At 39.3% G+C, this 21,277-nt stretch overlaps 2 protein-coding genes across 3 annotated transcripts; both read right to left on the bottom strand.

Moving 5' to 3' along the window:
* Positions 1–276: 276 nt before the first annotated feature.
* Positions 277–3,950, bottom strand: ube2al (ubiquitin conjugating enzyme E2 A, like). Its single transcript, XM_034561038.1, has 6 exons — positions 3,738–3,950; positions 2,139–2,219; positions 1,975–2,000; positions 1,735–1,824; positions 1,559–1,647; positions 277–1,038 (listed from the first exon to the last, which is right to left on the bottom strand). The coding sequence occupies exons 1-6, from the start codon at positions 3,779–3,781 to the stop codon at positions 910–912; spliced, it is 459 nt and encodes a 152-aa protein (XP_034416929.1). The 5' UTR covers positions 3,782–3,950; the 3' UTR covers positions 277–909.
* Positions 3,951–4,677: 727 nt separating this feature from the next.
* On the bottom strand, positions 4,678–19,483 carry ankrd10b (ankyrin repeat domain 10b). Of its 2 annotated transcripts, XM_034562548.1 has the most exons (6): positions 18,987–19,483; positions 17,952–18,104; positions 16,737–16,828; positions 7,711–7,976; positions 7,188–7,283; positions 4,678–5,182 (listed from the first exon to the last, which is right to left on the bottom strand). In XM_034562548.1, the coding sequence occupies exons 1-6, from the start codon at positions 19,182–19,184 to the stop codon at positions 4,962–4,964; spliced, it is 1,026 nt and encodes a 341-aa protein (XP_034418439.1). In that variant the 5' UTR covers positions 19,185–19,483; the 3' UTR covers positions 4,678–4,961. The 2 variants fall into 2 exon arrangements, with proteins under 2 accessions (XP_034418439.1, XP_034418440.1); XM_034562549.1 differs by lacking the exon at positions 7,188–7,283.
* Positions 19,484–21,277: the final 1,794 nt, after the last annotated feature.

Here is a 21,277-nt window from a genome sequence, read left to right as displayed (position 1 = left end):
TAATTATGACAATCTAATGTCATTTTGACTAGTTGGCAGAAGCATATAACCCTGAGGTGGTAAATCTAGTTGCAGTATGACTGTCTTCAAAAAAAATAATAAGTTCCCTCCCTGTGTTGCTAGTGAGGATTTCAATCCCATATTATTTAGTGCCATTATTTCCCAAAGGTGTATATTATGGTCGGTGCCTTGTAATCCCCATCAAGGAAAGTAAGGTTGGTTTTTAGTCAGAAAAGAACTGAATTTGCAGTTCCAATAAAACGCTGCTCACAAAAATGGATTTCCCATTTTTATTTACAAGTGCTGAAAAAAATGACGGGACAACCAGTGTAAAATCTGTACATAAATTCAGTTGCAGGTTTGTTATATACATGAGTACTGAACAGGAACGTGAATACACTCTCTGTCATGCATGTAACAGAGTTCAAAACACAGCAAAAGACACGGTGTCCGTGATGCTCAGGCTGCTCATTCTCCCCGAGGGAAGGTAGGATGGAGCTGACAAACTGACTTGAGAAAACAAACGGGCCGACAAGGTAACGAGCACAACAGAACAATGACCCATGACTTAAATCTTAGACATTTAACAGAAGTCATGGGGAGTTATTACAGCAAGTAAGAACACACCAGAATCTTTGGGTAATGGCCCACAAGTCCATACTGACAAAACATCGAGGCATGATTAAACACATTTCCCTTGACCCAACTGGAAAATGGGGGATAGAATAGAAAAAAATAAATCCCTCTTGAAGGGCAAAAACAAACATTCTATGAAGGGAAGTTGACAATAAAGTGCATAAAAGCTTAAAATCAAAAAGATGGGGAGCCCCAAAAAGTAAGAGGTACTCCACTAAACCTTGTAGCACACACAGCTTGGCGATGGAGAGAGCAGCCATCATGATTGTCAAGTCAACTGTCTCTCCAGCTTTGTTCTACGATGGCAGACACACGCTTCTCGTATTCCCGCTTGTTCTCCTGGTACAGCTGAGCTGCCTGACTGTTGGCTGGACTGTTGGGGTTTGGTTCATCAAGCAGGGACTGGGGAGAGAAATTAATGCTTAAGGTGACTGTTGTAGTGGAACATGAGCAACCTGAGTCAACAGCTTTCATCTACTCGGACACCAGTCTGCACAAATGCATATTTTGTCATTTGGTGTCAAGAACATCCACTTTTTCGTTCACACCAAAAAAAAAAACTTTTGGTGTGAACGCAGCATTAAAGTGTGAAGCTAATAATTTTTTTGCGCAAATTATACGTGATTAGGATGCAAATAATAACTATATTTGCAAACATTAACATGAGCATAGGGTTTGCACAGTGGTGGACTTTGTACAATTGTACATGTGTATACATTGTAGTCTAAATCTTGAATAATTGCAGTCTAACTAATTAATCAAATATGTGTTAAAATAAAAGGTTATCGTTTCTAAATTTTAAAGATAGGGTTTGCTTTCTCTGTTTTGTATTATTAAAAAAAACTGAGCACCGTTGGTAAAAAAGTAAAAATAGAAGTGCCTGAATTAATAACATATATTGCTGTTTTTTGAAAATGTCTACCTGGATAGATGTAAGAATAGAGGACACATCATAAGTTGGACTCCAACGATTCTGTAGGATGTCCAAACATATACTGCCATCCGCATAGACTGAAAAAAAACAACAACAAAAAACACAATGAAACACATAAATGGCAACATTGTAATAAGCCGGAAGATATAATACAACAATCCTACCATTTGGATGAAACATCTTTGACACAAATCGTACTGTGGGTGGTTTGTTGGGGTATTCTTCTGTGAACTCTACAATGAGTTTAAATGTACCTGGGACAAAAAACGAGACACAAAAAAAAAAACATTGGTTCATCAACGTAAACATATCCTAAAGTAAGGGTAAGAATAGTTACATGCAATAAAGTGGCAACATGCCTAACTAAACAAAATAAGAATAAATTAACAGAGTGAGGTACTTACCATCCTCAAAGGGAGTTCCTTCCGGGCTGTGAGTGTTAGACAAAAAGGTATGTCATCATTAATTTTGCATTTCACACACGCACACGCACACATTTATAAGATCTGTAGATGGGGGGGGGGGAATCTGTTCATCTGTTCATTACGACTGTGCATCAATGTCCTACCCAAATATGACTGCATTCCACGCCATGATGTTGTTTTCAGACGGGGCACCACTGACACCAGCTGGCGGGTCCTCTTGTAGCCTTCATAACAAGAAGAGAAAATCAAAGGGCTATTGCAGGACTTCTGAACCATACTCCACACGCAGAAACTAGATGCATTCATCCAGACAAGTGAATTTCATAATTGAAGTACAGCTTTCCTCTTGACAATAAGCCACAACCAAATTCTATATTTGAAATAGAGGTGACTCTGAGAAGTCTACTACCCAATCAAAAGAGACTAATTCAAATCGTCGCACTGGCTGAAAGGATGTGGTTATGAAACAAAGGATTATCCCATTTGGGCTGTATTGTGGCGCTGAACGTTTGATTTGACACAGAATTGCTTGATTTATCCCAATAATTTTGGTTTAAATATCAGCTTATTAATAATACTGTTGAAATTTGTAAAAATATGTGCTTTCAATCAATCTCCTTATGCTGCGTTCACAAATATTGGTGTGAACGCAGCAATAGTGTGTGTGTGAATAATTCCCTGTTTGAGAGGTAAATGGAAATGGGGCCAGTGTATTATTTGGTTGTACCATTTAAACATTCAACCCTGGTGATGTTTAGTATTTTAGCTAAATGCAGTTCAGTATTTTTGCTTTGAACAAATAGATGCATCACATTAGCAACTAAGTAACTGCCTCTAAATTATTTAAGCAATGAATTATGTAAATAATCGGCATTGTAATGTCTTGCAAACTGCAATGCATCAATATTAAAAGCTGCATTAGCTGATATAAACATTAAGGTCATTACTAACAGAGCCCCTCACATTGGCAGCTTAACTCCAAGCTAAATGCAAAGAAAAGGAAATGTCTCTATGATTAACTGTATCCTAGATTCAACATCTCGTCGATAACTAAAAAGAATAATTACACGTCAGAGCATTGTGTAGATAAAGGAACAATACCTTTCTTCTCATATTGACCCTTACAAAATAGGAACACTGGTGTTAAAGGTTAAAACGGAATTGCTAATGAGGTACACGATTACTAATAAACTATAGAAGCATGTGAAATATTGTAATAGCTTACTTTTGATGAACTGCTACTACTTTTGTCGGGACCGACGGTATCAGAGATAATGTTGGTTAGCATTGTACACCACCTTGTGTTATAGAAAAGATGGCCTTAAATCCACCAAGCATTAAATGTGTTTTGCCAAAGTATGAACTGGCCAACCAATCTCTTGTCACGTGCTGTAATTTATAGAGTCAACTACCAGCCGTAAAAGAGTAACTCTACCCTGCTAACGTTAGCATGTAGCAGCCATACACATATACGGTATCAGCTAGCAACGCTCGAGCAGCTGCTGACGAAGCGTCTTCACAAATTAGTGTTATTTCACTTAATATTTCAGCTTCTTAAAAACATGATAGAGTGCACATCATTTGCGCAACGTTCCCATCTTCGGTGGTGATCGTTGAATCAATACGTTAATATATTATTAAACATATACTGGTTAGCTATGCCCAGCTAACGTAAGCTAAGCTAACGTTAGCTGTTTATGACAAACCGACGTTAACCAGATCCTTTCTGACCATCAACTTACCGTTTAAAATCCCTCATGAGTCTCCTTCTAGCCGGGGTTGACATCGTATACTTGTGAAACACTTATTGATAACACGTTAGACGTTACCAGGAGATCATATGATCAAACTAGTTATATTTGTATTTAATGGTTATTTTGACTTCTTCACAGTTGGCCGACGCTTTCCGTCGTTCTTTAGATAATCCAGTCTCGCTCTTGGTTTACAGGACGATACCACTGTGGGAGGAGGGGGGGGACTATTTCGAGTATCGAGGTGAAACCATTTTCCTGCATTGTAAAATCAGTACATATCCGGTATTCGGTGGCGTTAATAACATTTTAAGAATTTATTTTTACTTTTGGAAATACATTATCTTGTATTTGGGCCAGATACATTAGTATATAACGTTGTTTTATTTGACAGTATCGTGTGTCTCCCCCGTTCCTATTCGCGGTGTTCGTGCAGCGCAGCTATGACGAAGGTCGCCTCTCGTGACATATCACTGTTAAAGTATACCTGCCTCTACACAGGCTGGATAGATAAGTTGCTTTATTAATATAGAGAACAGTATTTCAGAGCTGTATTCTGTAATAAACGGGCAAACAGGAGTTAGATCTTAAATACACATTAAGACCCACTGTGCGTGTCTGTAGTGAAAAGGTGCAGCTAACAATGTATAAAATATGAGGTTTTAAGTGTTGGTGTTAGACAATAATACAGCTATTATATTATTGGCTAACATGGAATCTTTGCGTGGATGCATGTCAAGTAGTATATAAAGCTATCCAAAAGTAAACTATCAAACTTTAACTTTTGCAAAACTGTTATAATTCTTAAATGAGTAACATGGGTTTTTTTCTTACATATTTTTCTTTATTAAAACCAAGAAGCGGGGATCGTCCCACTTCCAGTTGAGACAGAAGCTGAATGTAAATATCGGCAGAGGTTCAATGTAAATGCTTAGTTTAGCAGAATAGTTTATTTACAGCTTAATCAAACTTTAATAAGCTACACAAAAACGTTCTCTTTAACAACACAAACAAAAGAAATCACTTCTTAATCAACAATCAGTTACACTTTTCCATCCATCCACAACTACGGGCCTGCCCTTTCCAAAAGCAAAAACAAAGAATTTCAATGAATAACTGGACCACTCAATGGCTTTAAAGGCAAATTAATGCTGGTTTAGGCTTAAATGACATTCAGGCAAAAAGGGACAGCCTGTCAATGAGATCTTCTGCACTTTAGGATCCATGGTAAAGAAGCATGGTGGTGAAGAAGGCATGGTCATACAACTGCTCTGCTTTCACGGTCTTCTGGTGCTCCACCTGGCTGCCTGCAGTGCCGTTGTTCTCATACGAGTCACTGTAGGAGAGTTGGCCATGGTGTGTTTCTGCTGCTGGGTAACACCCAAATGGGAGCTCTGGTTGATTGTGGCCATTTGAGGAAAAATCCTCACCTGCCACTGAAAATGAGAAAGAAAAAATAAAAAAGGTAAAATGGCATATATTGAATTGTGACAATATTCCTTTAAAAATATATTTTGCTCTCACAAAAAGTTGATCAATACATTGCAAAGTACATTCCAGAGCCTTATGTAAACACACATGTTACGGCCTACTTTGTCTAAATAGGTCACATCCATATCCGTGGTAGCTTTGACATCCGGGTACTGCTGTATGACACAGTGACCTAGTTATATACTCTGTGGTATTTACGCTCCTGCATCAAGGGAAGAAAACCTTAAATATTTCATGCCATAACCCAAAACAACGAGCAGACGTGATTTAAAGTTTGGTCATCAAAATCTTCCTTTACATTCATCTGAATATTATTCCACTTTTTTGACGTTTTGCAGCCCAGCAAAAACACCACAAGAACAGAACTTGACAGATGCATGCGAATACATAAAGAAAACCAATGTCCACCAGTCACATGTATGAAATTAATCAACATTTAATGATTTCACACAATCAAGTACAAAGCTAAACCTGCTCAGTACCGAGCATTGGATGTTCCCAACTGAATGAATTTACACTGTGTAGGACAAAGAAATAAGAAACCAATTAACATGAAATTGTACTACAAAATACAGAAAGAATACAGAACTTCTGTTACCAGTAACTATAAAAGTTGAATATTGTACATAAACTTACTGTTCAACTATTCAATACAGCTCGAGAAATAAGGCTTTTTATGCAAATCCATGCACATTTTCTAGAGCAGTTGTGTTTATTCGTAACTACTGATTGCCAATTACAAAATCAGACTGGGTATTATTATACAACCTACAGATCTGCTAGTTGCCGAAAAAAAACATTAACCATACTTTTAGAATCAAATAAGCAGAAAGAAAAAAAAACTGCGGAATAAGCAACAATCAAGCCCATGGACCACTATGTCTTAGTACATGACACCTACTGAACACAAACAAGCAGCACAGTGAATTGTTTGTTCTTGACAAGCTACATTCATGTTGGGATATGCTTTGGCATAAGGCAAGTATGGAATACAAACAGTTAACGTCAGAAGATATTTGTTCTGTGTATATTAATGTTAATGTTTTTTTTATATAAAATGTCAACGTCAATCGAGCATTCTTTAAAATCTTACTATATTACATCGAATTGAATCCACTCAACTGGAGGGGGACAATATGTTACTAAAGGAAACCATCCAATCAACATATAGATATTACATGTATACGTATTTCTCTGATAGAATTGTAAAAGAAACAAAAAAGGTTTCTAACCTATTTGGGAAGAAAGTCACAGACGTTCCCCGGACAATAGAAACATCTTCATGAACAATGAAGTTCACCCGTTTGCTATTTTTGCACAAGTTGACAAGCATCAGCGACGACCCCGGACCTATATTCCCCCCCATCATGCCAACATGACCTGCATCTGCACTGGTGACCCTCACGTGTCGCGAGGATGCCGCTGTATAAATTGTGCAAAACGAAAAAACTCAGCCTTTTAAAAATCATGAATCTACAAAATAAATCAAATCACGACAATATTCTGTATATCTGGACGGAAGCGTTTAAATATAACCGTATAATAATTAAATCTCAGTATTTGTATCCATCTCAGTAGAACTAGGAACATGGAAAAGTAGAAAATACAGCACACACACGGCTATACATCTTTCAAATGTAGCGTACCACAAAATTAAAACAAATGTACTCCTTTATGCATGTGTTATTAAAAAAAATACCCAAAAGATATACTGCACGAAAGAGGAATATTAGCATGTGGCCACACACACACACACAAGCCTCTACAGGTAGGCATAAGAGTTGGTGCAGCGACAAGGGGTCTGCATTGATGCCACAGTGATGACCTCCAGCTCTTTAGTTGCTGAGCTCGACCTGCCTCGTCCCCCCTGGTCCACACACTGATCCATGAGCCCCGGCCCTTGTGGTGGCGCAAACCCATTCAGCCCAAATGCAAAGGGTCCTGGCCCACCTGAGGTTACAGTCGCTGCCGACTCCATGTTCATGCTTTCCATCTGGGCCTGTCCAGCGGCACCCAGTGGCCCATTCCCATTAAGCAAGCCCAGACCTAAGAGAATAAGATGCATACAGACATCAAGCGAGGAACTTAAATTTTAATAATAATAAAATATAATTCATTTTTAACATCAAAGATGGCAGAAGCCTTAAGGCCATGATGTAAGGCTGCAGCTGACTCGATTTGTGAACACAAATGTATATATTTAAATTGTAATTATTTATAGTAAAACCTCAAAAAATCCCTTTTAAGTTTCTTGTCATCCACTTTTAATTATGGTTCTGCACTTCAAGCCCACTCTCTATTCGTCTTACGCAGCCGTGTTTGGTCATTTTGTGCAGCACGACTGCACGTGCAGCAGTCTAAACTAATAAAAGATTTGCGTTTTTTTTCTTCCCTTTTTAAAAGGAAACCTGAAGAAATTGGTTAATCTAGAACGCGACACAAAACACCAGATTGGACGAGTTCGGCGACCTACCGTTGGGCCGAGCCTTCTTCAGTGCGTTTGCTTCCATGCCGTCGAACGACCTCTTTCTGTTGGGCACGCCGTTCGAGAAGCTGCGTCCCTGGATGGTGGGACGAGCGTGGCCCCCGTTCGGAGTCGTGCCGTTCAGAAAGGACCCGTTATGGGCCTGAGCCATGTTTTGTTGGAAGTTCTGGGCATTGGAGAGAATCTCTGCGCACTCCTGGAATCCCTGGGCGTGGGCCAAGTCAGCAGCCGTCAGCCCACTGGCATTCCTCATACTGCACAACGAGAAGGACGAGTGTTAGGGGCACTCCCCGGACGGTTGATTTACACAAATAAAAACAAAACAAAAAAAGGACACGCTCAAACGCACACACATACACTCATTAAGCATGTATTCACTCACTCTCACTCACACACACACACAGACAGACACAGAGATGTATAGAAATAGCCTGTGCTGCTCTACTCCCTCACATTCGTCATCCTCATGGGATGAAGACTGATCCGTTTGGATCATTGGCATCTTCCATAAAACTTCAATCTTGACAGTTTCCAAATGATTGGGGAAACATGTCTGCTGCAAGAGGACATGATTAGGACAACTGTAGGTATGCACCCTGTTTATTGTGATGAGAACCTGAAATAATCTGACCAACAGGACAGGATGACGTTTCTATCAAAATGATGGTTGAATCCAAAAAGAGAGAATTTCTGGGAGGTGACGTAAAGAGCTTCATCTCGTCTGCCGGAGAAATGAGACATCAAGGTTGGGTTGTTTTTTTTTTTGGAGGGGGGGGGAATGAAAGGCCGCCGTCTTCTCACATTTCCACCGTCGATGCTGCTCAAGGATTTCTGAAAAGGCCGCTTCCAGATTCCCAGCAAATTATTTCGCCGTGTCCCAAATGTAAGCTGCAAAATGCAAACCGAGAGCGGCGAAAATAAGCTGCAGTCCTGGAAAAAAAAGCAAAGTGATGATAGAGACAGGCAAAAGCAAGATTGTAGAATTCTTCCAAGACAAGATGGTCATCCGAAGGAAGTCAGTATGTCAAGTAGTGTCTTCAGGAGGAAACTCCACATAATCAATAACTGAGAGGGGAAATCAAACAAGGATGAAACCATGAGAAATCCAGGAATCCTCTCTTGGGAAGGTGAAGCTGTGAAGGCGAAGTCTTCAAGAGAGATGAACAAGAGAATGAAAAAATAACAGAAACGACTTCACTGCTCTCGAGGGAGTTTGTGCCCCCATTCGTTGCTCCAGAGAGTCTTTGCGCGTCATACAGTTGTATTAATCATATCCAGGTGCAGCAGGACTAAGATGATGAGTTAAATAATGAATGAGCAAACAGTGTCGTTCAGACATGTCATTGAGTATGGAAGCAATTGTCACTGGAAAATAAAACCATATTCTGTCTTATTAATGTGAATAAGTAACACTAATTTAATTCAAAGATAAACAGTTATTGTAGATGTTTATCAGTGTGTCCTTGCTACGGAAATGTAGTGAATAAATTGCCAGATACAACACATTACAAGGAAGTCCTTTTAGCTTAACGATGAGAATGTCTGTCCTCGCCAAAGGCCAATTACACGACAATGCTGCACTTGTTCTGCGTCTAAATGTCATCCGACTGCAAAATCAGCTCTCAAAGCAAACAGCCCGGTCTTTGTCAAAAGAATTGGGACTGTGGCCCACATCCGAGCTTATATTTACTATTAAAAGTGACAGAAACAATGAAAACTTTACCATCTGCAGTGTGTTTTATATACATGTACCAGAGAATAGGTTACATCTATTTTTAGTGAAGAAAGAAATGGCATACTTGGTGGCTGCTTTATGACCTATATGATTTAACACTACGACTATAAACACTGAATTCTATTTTATTTAACCATTTACTGTTAACTGAAAACCAGGTGACATTGACTTCCACACAATGAATGAATTCAAAGTACGCTGTTTGCTCATTCATTTAGTTTCAAATTGGTTCTCTCTCAGCATATTTATCTAAACAGTTTTGCAAAAAAAGAAACATTTCAAGAGCTAGTGCACATTCACAAACATTTGATAATGAATTTAAGATAAAAAACAAACAATTAAAAAATCACACAATAACTTGTTGCACATTACCCGTCCCCTTCAAAATTAACGCTTCCAAAAAATTATTCCAAAAGATTACATTTATGTCAATAAACCACGTAAGTAAGGTAAAGGTACGCTAGATGGATTGGTCTCACTACAAGAAATATTGTTCTAAAATGTCAAACTTTTCAACAATTAAGTGCCATTTAAAATTTAAAATAACTTTAAATAAAAAGTTTGCTGAGCAACTCAGTATGGACAAGAGAGCCTCAAGCGTTATTTCATCCTTTAAGCAAAAATATGATACCGTCAACTACATTTAGCGTAATTCTTTCCTTGTTAAATGCCACACAGAGTGCTTGTCATACTGGTCCAGAGCAAGTCTGCAGCATCTGGAGCTAAATGTGGGCTGAAATGGGCTCTGGATATTGATCCTGAGGGAAGCCAGTTAATCCACCACTCATTTTAGTATTTTAGGGAGCATGAGATCTCCGACAAAGCACTCGTAAAAACTCCCACATCTGTTTTGCTTATCCCAGACTTGTTTTAAAGTTGTATCTAAAAGAAGCGAGGAGGGGTTTCAAGTGCTGTAGCCTTACAACAGCAGATGTTGTATGTGTTTGATCCACAAAAGAACAAGATGGGCAATTCTCTGATTTGATCACCCAGATTATCTTAAAATCAGATGGAAATTCTAAACATATTTTCTTTCCTAAAGAAATCACTGTCGGTGACAGTATTCCTTGAGTGAGACCCGACATCTGCAGTCAGCACTGATCCAAAAATAAATGGATAACAAAGTACTAATTAGCACAGGTTTGGTATGGAAATTTAAAGAGGAAGCGTTAATATTTTGTAAATGCCTGGTATGCTTTGCTTTCCCGTCCTAAGCACACAATATGTGTCTTCTCTAGCTATCGGCTAACCTTCCAGAGGCAACCTATTATCATGCTACATGTTGACATGGGACTCACGTGATTAAACCTGTCCATATTAAGGGCTCCTATGGTTAGTTCACAAAATAAATAAAATAATAAAATAATAACAAAAAAAGGCTATATACAGGAACAATTCATGGATAATAAGCAAAGCATGCAGGTCTAAAACTTTAGTTTTGATTAATAAAAACCTAGCATTAAAACCAATCACCGCAAGAAATACCTCAACAGTTTGCCAGTGTGTAGATAGGAAGCGATAGTGAGAACACTCAATGCCACAACAGTGCGGCTATCCCAGGGAACGGGGCAGACTCAGCAGTGTCTATTCTTCCCCTTTCTAGGATTACTTGAAAAAACCAAGTCATTTCCAATTCAATGGCTGCAAAACATTAAGACGTACGGTTCGGTTTCAGTATAGAAAATACTTTTTTTTTTTTTAACTTGTCACTTTCATAAAGGAAAAGGTGACAAAGATCAGATGTCAAAACAGACTATAGTGTATAGGGTTAATACTGTGACATACAAAAGAAAACATTTGAGTATGAAGTAAAATATTTGATACAGTGAAATGACAGTGAATAACCATTGCAACAGGATGATTGTTAGCATTACACAGTTAAGTACATGATATGTATGCAAGTCTAACCCGTCTAACTCAGCTGCTCTACGCTCGTCTGTGCATTACTCAACACCAGCAGCTGTCTGCTGCTAGCGCGCTAATGGACCAGCGTAACACTTTGAGGCTCATGACAAATAATACAAACCTGTTTTTAATGAGGACCCTTTGTTAGAAATTGGAAAACGGTAATGTCATTCTATGTTTTTAAGACTAATTTTGTCCCATTGAGAGAAATGGATTTTAATTATATCGTTTAGGAGGACATTTCTTCACGCAACGTCTTTCCGTTGTAACTTTGAATCAGGACAGGGGGGGCGGGGGGGGTCTGATTGGGATGAAGGAGACCCGACAAGAGGAAGAGAGCAAATGAGACCGGTTTCTTCAAGGCTGGGTAAGACCACAAGACTGTTCCAGAAACGTGCTGTCCCCCAAAGGGAAATTATTCTCACTTTGTAAGGGGACGAAGATAAGAGACACAAGGATGAGCGCACTTTCCTCACGTCATTCAAATCCCTTCGACTGGAACCAGGAAAATGAGGAAGGTCCCTGTGTAAATATGAATAAGGGTATCAACGCTTAAAGACATGGGTAGTTACTACTGGTATATTAAAAACCCAAGTTCCAGTTGATCTCATGTACAGTTCTTTGCAGCCAACATGTCATGAAAATGAGTAAAAACCTCTGAGAGTGAAAGCTTAAGCTCATATTTTGGACGCTAAAAGTGTCCAAATGTGTCACAATACACCAGACTGACTCAGTTAGCCATCAGGAGCTGCCGGGAAATTTGTGATCATCTGTGGCGTCGAATTTTCATGGTGCTCTGCACCCCAGTCAGTATTGCAAAAGTATTTAGTAAAGTGAGTGAGCAGATGGTGAGCGAGCTCTCAGATTCATTAGACAGAACCGCCGTTCAGAGATGGATCCATTTAGTGCGGTTTCTCATGTGTACACTCCCCCTCTTCTTTTCTTCTCTAACAAGCAAAAGGCCGGCTATGCAAAGAACAATAGGAAAAGTAACATAATATGTCAAAACATATTTTGTGCATAGCAAGTTAGGCGTAAAGACCACCGACAGGTTCATCTTCTCCTCTCAAGACCAGAGGGCCAGCTGCAGACTTTGAGGTGTGTTCAAGGGCAACAGGAGATGAGGTGATGCAACGCATCTGATCAGAAGGCCCTTAAAAAAAAGAACTCAACAAGGTGAGTGGTGAGCAAGGTCGGTTTCCAGCAAGAGGAATATGTGATGGATTAAGGATTTTAAGGACTAAAATGTGTTCCTACTATTATTATTAGTATTATTATTATTAATGTGATGCAGCACACTGTTTGTGCTAAGCTATGAGCATCACTGTCGAAGGTTATATTGTAAGTTTTTTATTATTATTCATTTTAAATTTGAACGCTTGATGAGAGTTTCTTATTGATGGCTCTGCAAGTTTAAATTAATAAATTGTTAAGAACACCGCGCAACGGATCTAGAACCACAAATGGGAGAACTTCACTGGAGTTAATCTCCTCAAATATTGGACAAAACTGACTCCATTAACAGGTTCTACATGCGGGATTCAGAGCATCAATATAGCAGCAAACAACTACGTGCAAAGTAAAGGTTTAGTGGACCAATGGCTACCTGAGAAGAGAATAGAGTCGCTCTCCCTCTGTGTGTGTTGGACAATTGGACGGTTAACATCCTAAGCAGCCTACTCCATATGGAGGGTTGCATGGAGGATATAGATATGCTCCCAATCCCCAACAGAGTGCTGAAGGAATGAGTCCTAAAACCAGGAAATGGGTTAGCATTTTTACAGTTCCTTTGTTTTGAGGTCAATAGATATTTTTAATAGATTTTTAGATTTTTTAGGATTTTTGTTTGATACCTGATTCGTGGTTTACACAAGCGCAAGATTTTTCTACTACAAACATACGTCAGTCCCACTTTACGCAAATGCAGTTGCAAGCGGCTAAATGGGTCTCTACTAAACATCATCACAGCCAACACTTTCTGCTTAGTGGTGTTGATGTTGAAGCCGTACAACCGTGGAGTTAGTTAAAGCCTCACGTTAGCTTCTTTAAAAAAAACTAAAAAAAGTTTATTTGTGAAAATGATCTTGATGCAAGTATCAAATGTTTGTTTACCGTAGAGCTTGTTTTCTGGAACAATCCAATGAAGAAAAGGCCCATTGGCTTTTTGTGCGAGGGAAGCGGTGCGATGCCAACTTGGCCTACAAAAATCCCTGCATCACTCTATTAATATGCTCAGATTTCCATAAAGAGAACTGTACATTATTCTGGCTTCACTACACTGAACACAGTCGTCTCGATTTTGCCGTCAACAGCGACGAGAAACTTCTTAGATGTGTGATATTGTCAAGAGGTCTCCAAAGAGGAAACGTGTGGCCATTAGAGAGATGTTTGAGAGCAGGCCGGTATCCACAAGAATGTCAATGAAAAAGGACATCCATAAATTACAGGAACGTATTAACCCATCTGTAAAGTATTATGTATATTGTTGATTTGGTGAAATATTACATTATGTGATTAACATTATACTACATACTGAATTTGTTTTGCTCTTGTGCTCCTACAAAAAGTAAAATATCAAAAGGATAGTAATTAGACCTGCTTTTATGATTATTATTGACAGAAATCTTCATTAAATGATATTCCACAGTATTTCTCACCTTGCCATAAGACGCATATGGCATGCAAGAAATACACTTGTATTAATCCAAATGGTGTTTTGTTTCTGGATATTTTCAGTTACATTTTAATTGCAATAAATAGTTTTTAGTTTCAGTACTTTTTTTGCTTTCAACCTTTGTTTTAGCTTAGATTCATCTTTTGTTTTATTAAGTTAGACCGCTTATTTATATTAATATTAAGAAAATAAAGTGAGGAATTTTAGTTATTGGTAACGTTTGACACCAACATAATGTTGAAGTTAGTCTAAAGTTATTTTGTCATGAGCCTCATTCCCACCCAGTGTGCCTCTTAGTTTCCCTCCCAGTTGTGCCTCTATACATTTCTGGGTCATAAAAAAAATAACCTGATAATAAACTGAACTAAATGCATAATCTTCAATCTGTAGGAGGGAAACAAATCACTCATCATTTACATCATGAATATTACTGATCAGCTGGAAACCAAATGCACATTACACAACCTCAAAAAGAAGGGAGGCATTTATGATGTATGCCTACATTAAAACACATTTAATTGGTTGAACCAGACAAATCAACCAGGAGTTTTGTGGAAAATTAAGTCAACTGAGTATAAATCAAATCACATGAACAGTCAGACTAACAGAAATATATGCGCCCCAGTGGTCAGGATCCACTAACCTGCAGGAAAATGTTAAACAAATTCCAGTTAATTTACGTCTTCTTTGTGTTTTAAGTAACTCTTAGAAAGATATAACATGTTTCATGTTAGCATTGTTTGCTTTCCTTAATGGAACCAGAAGTAACTGGATGCCAAAACTAGTTTCAAATTGCATTCAATGATTACCTTCATTCTAACAAGTGCCTAATAAGTAGACCCAATATTTCACTACGGTAAATATAATTACATTTTTATCACAGACATCATTTCCTAAATTTAAAAAAGACCCCATAAAGACCATTTTCACGACACACAACAAAGTGTGTGTCTGTAAACCCCTGGTTGTTTTGGCTCTCGAGAGTCAAACAGAGAAAATAAAAAGGCATACAGCTTGTTGCAAAAAATGAAACTTCAAGTAAAACCATAGTTGAGTTAAGACAAAATGGCTCATATATATATATTCTATGAGTCTTTCATTTAAATGTGCTGCAACATTTAATGTCAGCTTCCTAGAATATTCTATTACATTGTTACTCTAACCAAACAAAACATGGACTGATTTATAAGACTATGAAAGAGCACGAGTAACAAGCAGCTCAAAAAGTAAGTGTTGCAAGGCAACACAAAGAGTAACACAATCCTTTGGTCTCCCTACAGGTCTGACAGGATCATAATTTAGGAAACAAGAAAGATGGGTTGTGTCTCTTCTCCTTTTTTTCCTGCGTCAGGTGCACCAACAAGAACAACTTGATCTATAGATAAAAGCACAAAAGGCGTGGCTAACTAAAAAGGTGTGGCTAAGTATAACATGTATGTAGATGATATATCCACTTCCTAAAATAGGAAACAGTGGTCTTTTTTTTCTTTTCTTTGTTTCTTAAAATGTTAAATTTGCAACCAATGATGTATTATTGGTGCCTTTTCATTCTCTGCAACAGAATCGTAGCCTTCTCATACTAAAAGTAAAATTGCATCAGAAAAAGAGGCAATGTGCATTTGGTCATCCAGTCAAGTTGTATATGCAAGACATTAACAAAACAAAATATTAAAAGAAAATCACACTCTAGAGTTAACAGAGATCATGCAATATGGCCTACAATACTAAGAACAGCTAATCAACCTTTACATTAAGTTGTCCTCTTCTACGCATAATAATTGTGCTAAATTTACAAAGTTGATACCTAATACCAAAGGCACTGCGCTGAGGTAATTATACACTTTTATTAAACACAACTATTCCTGAAATCACAAATTTAAATGTGAAAGTGTCTGCTGAATGTAAATGAAACATACTTAATGAACTCAATAGGTTTTTGCCAATATTATTACACAAAGAGGTCAACTTAATGCGAATTGTTGCAATGATAAACAACAATTTCCAGGAATAACAAAATGTGTAACATTTTCAAGGGAGCGCCACCAATTCTATTAATATTCTAATATAATGCATGTTATTATGATCAAACTGTCTTCAGCTGGACTGGTGAAAGAATCACCATTACTTTGTCATGTAAACTTTAGCATTCTGCAACAACATCATCATGTCAAGCTAACTAAGAGTCTAATCCTAAATTAGAATCCCCAGCTATTTATTAAACTACATACAATAATTAACTAAAAGCCACTGGAGGAAAAAATACAACTGAATTTAACTTGCATCAACAGGACAAGTTGGTGTTGTATTGCAAGGATCTTAAAAAAAGACCACATCTGCAATCCTTACATTATTTTAATATGTCCAGCACTGTTTAGAGTTATGCATATTGTATAGTCTGAAGTGAATTAATGTGAAGTTAGCGGTTAATAAAGCAGCTTTCTTCTGGCTGGGTGTGTGTAGCACAGCCAAAATATCCAAATTTTATTTAATTTGCATCTTTCACAAATTGATAACTTGCTTAGTCTAAGGTTCGGATCTGTACAGTTAATTTGCAGATCCTCTGCATTTAAATGGAGCATTTCAATGTAAGCCCTGCTACGATTTTTGAGTTTGATGGCAGTCCCTTGCAAAGGTGTAACTCAGATGTTGGATAGTACAGAGGAAAAGAAATGAAGACACAGATCTGATTACAGGACTTACTCAGCTTTCGCTCCCTGAATCAAGAGAGCGTTGATACACTCCAGACTGCCTGCACGAGCAGCCTTGTGGATGGGCGACTCGCCCACATAGTCCTGAGCGATGACAAAAGGAAGTAGTTGTTTTTTTGTGGTTTTTTAAGCATGACTAGCATTGTGCACAGTAACAGCTGTGGGAGCCAAAACAGTGTTTTAGATTCGGTATGGAAGTATGTTTGTGGGAGTATCTTTTTAAAATCAAATACACCCTCCCTAACTGCCTTCTGTCTCCATTTCCAAGGTTAAAAAAACAGAGAGGTGTAACAGGGCGTAACTCTGCAAGACCGAGCCTGACCTCAACCAGACACAACCACCGCCAACAAACATTTACAGTTACACATTAGTAGGAGTGCCGATGGGAAAAAGAAAAATATACACCCAAAGGCCACAATGTAATGATGTGGTACGAGTTTAAAACAATTAGCTATTCAACATCAGCCATGTTGAAATATTAGAAATCTAAGAGGGGAAGGTCACAAATTGTAATTTCCCCAGGAGTGAATCTTAACATATGCCCGAGAATATTCAAAAGCCAAGTGAAAGAATTGTGTTTCACGATGACGACAACCGTTATGTAATCGTGACCCACTAATCTGATTTCCCCCAGCAGCGAAGCGGAGCTTTAAATATAGCCCTGGTGCATGAGGCTGCATGATAACACACGGCGAGGGAACAAAGACTTAAGAATAACAAGTGACTAGTAAACCACATGCGGGTCTGAGAACGACATACAGTCTCAGGAAATGTGATAACCAGAAAATGAAAAGGAGAAAACACGGTCACGGGGTAAGTAGCAACAGCAGACTATAAGGGTCATGACCCCACTTTGGAGAGATCCTTTCTTAATGGGATCAGTCTGAGTTCAACCTGTCCCACTGCACTACATTTTTTTATCTCCCGCATGTGTCCCTCCGCCTGTCTACTTCTGAGGCATTTTAGAGGGTTCTTTTTACATGAAAGTGATTTGTTGTTTCAAAATCTAAAAAAAAAAAGTGCTGCTTTTATTAAAGTATTGTCAGTGTCGTTTGTGGAAAAAAAGAAAATCACGTTTACACGCATTTCTTCAGGAGGTCATGATGCTGGTAAAAAAAATAGCTCGACAAGTTGGGAGATGTTTTGTTTTCAAAGTGAAAAGTTAAAAGTATGCAGACAAGTGTTTAGTGTGCGTCCGGTGTCCTACCTGTCTGTTAATAACTGCACCAGCTTGGAGTAGCCATAACAAGCACTCAGGGTGGCCCCCAAACGCAGCAATGTGAATGGGTGTCTGTGCGAACCTGGAGGTCACGGCGTTCACGCTACTGCCCACCTGAACCAGACGCATCACGCACTCCAACTGTGGACACACAAGGGGCAGTGCATGGTCAGTCAAGACAAATGACACAGTGCGTGCGTGCGTGCGTGTGTGTGCGTGCGTGCGTGTGTAACTGGCTCATTCATTCCTCGCTTTCCAGGGCAGGTAGAAACACGTGGGCTACAGTCGCTGCTTGGAGGGAGAAAAAAATGCAACACTATTTATTGCCTGGCCCGTCCACATAGCCGTGGGCACCCTGGAGGCCCGCCCCTTTCCAAGGTGCACGTTAGTGAGCGCAAAACGCTAATCTTAGCATCACTGCGTGTATTTATTAAGGAAGGAGGAAAGTTGAGCTGCACGGTCACCGCGTTTTAAATAAAAACGTTAAAAGCTTTTTAGACGACGGTTTATTTGATACAGGCGTCTGCTCGCATAGGTCACCGCCTACTGTTACATTATTTAACGCGCACGTTAGTCAGTAACGTTGAAATCAATCAGCGTCATTAACTGACGTCGTGTTGGTTCTCGATCCTTTGTCGACGTCCAGCAGCGATTCACTTAAAAAAGCCGTTAAAATGGTTCCCGCTCGACGTCAGATTTTCCAACGTGACTACACTACATTATTTTTGTTTACCCAACACGTATAAATGGTAGTTTATAATGTGAACCCACCCCCATTTAAACGTTAGCGAGAAAACGGCATCCCGTGTAACGTTCACGGTCCATTGTCCGCCCCCAGTTAACGATGGCTGACATTCGGTCTCATCCGCTCGCGTTAACCGGGGAGGAACAAAAATGGTCGAGACGAGGAGGACCGTTGGCGCTCATTATTCCGGAGCACCAACCGTGTTCATTCACGTCCGCTAAACCCCCCCCCCCCCCACACACACACACACACACACACGGAGCTAGCGACTGTGCTACCTTTCCGAAATGAGCGGCCCAGTGTATCGGCGTCCAGCCGTAGAAGGTGTCCTCCACCGTGAGGTCAGCCGGGCTGGAGCTGCACTGAAGGAGGGAGCACAAGGCACCGACGTCTCCATCCCTGCACGCCCGATGGAGAGGGAAGCGGCTGTTTAACACCTCCTCGCTCGAGAATCCGGACTCCACACCCACCGACATCGTAGCAAAAAAAATGTATAAATAATTCCTAACTACTTTTAAAATAGACAACAACAACAAAAAGGGCTATCTATTGTTTAATTCTGGTCGCTGATGGCGTGCCTTTGAATCCCGACACGCGCCACCCTGGCTGGTGTGTGTTTCTGCCTGACAACACAAAGCACGAAGAACACCAGGAAAGAACACGCGTCGGAGTGAAACTTGAGAAACGCCGAGTGGGCTGTAAACTGCGGACTGGATTTCACACTCCGGACCTTCTTTCTTCTTCCTTCTGGTGGTGGCTCGCGCCGTGTCGCCACCCTTTGGACGTGGGTGGCCTGACTGTCCTCAGGTGTATATAGCGCCACCGTGCGGCGTGTGTGGTGTGTTGCACGTGGGTGACGGTTGAAGCACTGGGCCAGCAAAAAGAGGCACACATAACACATGCGCTCTTGTCTGTAACTAGCTTTCTGTTTGTAACATTTAAACATGAAATGCATGACTTGTGTGTGCCACAAAAAAAAAAGTTGTAATTATTAGATATATTATCTGTTCTTGTTTTATATTTGAAAATAAATAAAGTAATTTATCAGGAAAAAAAAGTTACTAATTTCTTCATTAATTCTTGTATATCGTTTTTTTTTTTTGCTCGGCAGCTAGCAGCTAGCTTCTCACAACTTACTGCGATGCTGTTAAAAAGCGGTGAAGCTAAACATTAAAGTTGTAAAAACAATGAGCTTAAAGTTGCTTTTGCTTATGTCTAAAGCCTTATATAAGCCTTAAAACTCAGAGCGCAGAGAAACTTTCCAACTTAATTAGCACCTGTAATTAGCATCAGTAATTAGCACACGGCGAGTCACGTTGTTCTGGAAGGTTTTCTCGTAGTTTGACCTTCGAACCATCCGTGGGGAAAGAGCTCCATCCATTCAGCTGAATTATTCTTAAGTGTCTGTTAATAAAATATACTTAAAGACATTTGAGAGCTTGATCGTCACGTTGATTTCTCACAAGCAGGTTAAAAAGATGAATTTCCACCACATTGTCTACTTTGTGTGTGCATGTGCAAGGCCGAGATTTCTCTTTTTAATGTATTAATCCGCTATTAAAAGGGGATAGTACATTAAAACACAGTTAGGACATTACAAATATATCCAACTAAGCTGATCACGTCTCCTCTGACATAACAGGGAGCTGAGTGAAGTGCGTTAACGCTTCACTGTCACTGTTTGGATCCAGCGTTAGCGAGTATTAGCTTAGCTTGTTTGCTGTCATATTACTAATATATGAAACTAATACAGACTGTGTCTTCTTTGCCAACATATTTTATTGTTAAATCTGCACTGAAAGCCAAAAGCATTGAGTCATGATGACAAATTTAATAATAAATAAATTAGATACTTGACAACTTAACTAATGTCAAATAGTAACGTTAGCACGCAGGGTGCCCATGAAAATAATGGAAGTGACCTTCAATACAGTCACTGTGTCCCTTATCTTGGATTCTTTAGTGCATCTTCACAGACTGATCTGCCCAAGTTTGGCAACAGGACACTGACAGGAAAGTCTGGTAACACTTTTATTACCTTATCTCAATCTTTCTAGATTGCGTGCATTCAATAAAGAAATATAAAGTGGGCGTAACAAGTGTCTTCAGTTCTTCGGGATGGTTGTTGTTCTGTTTTGTAAATATTTGTTTTCTATATTGTTAATATATGTGATACACATTAAGTTCATTATAGAACTTATTTAAGTTTAATTTAATAAAAGGGTAGGGCTTTACAAGGGTGAATGTCTGTGTCACGCCTCTGCTGTGACCCCAGTCCTTTTCTGGTGTTTCCCCGTGTTCCTCTGTGTGTGTGTGTGTGTGTGTGTGTGTGTGTGTGTGTGTGTGTGTGTGTGCGTGTGTGTGTGCGTGTGTGCGTATGTGTGTGTGCCTCCATGCCAAGCCACATTGATGCAGTAATACATGCAAAAGGAGCTCCGACCAGGGGGGATGTCACTAAGTACATTTGTTAAGTACAAACTCAAGATACTGAGAGATACTGTGATGTGATTTAGTTTAAGAGGGTTTTTTATTTCTGACCACAAGGGGGAAGAATAACTTCAAAGATAAA

This window comes from Cyclopterus lumpus, chromosome 21, assembly GCF_009769545.1.
Source record: "Cyclopterus lumpus isolate fCycLum1 chromosome 21, fCycLum1.pri, whole genome shotgun sequence".
NCBI classification, from domain to species: domain Eukaryota; kingdom Metazoa; phylum Chordata; class Actinopteri; order Perciformes; family Cyclopteridae; genus Cyclopterus; species Cyclopterus lumpus.
The sequence above is the reverse complement of the archived record's forward strand: the minus strand, read 5'-3'. Positions and strand labels throughout refer to the sequence as shown.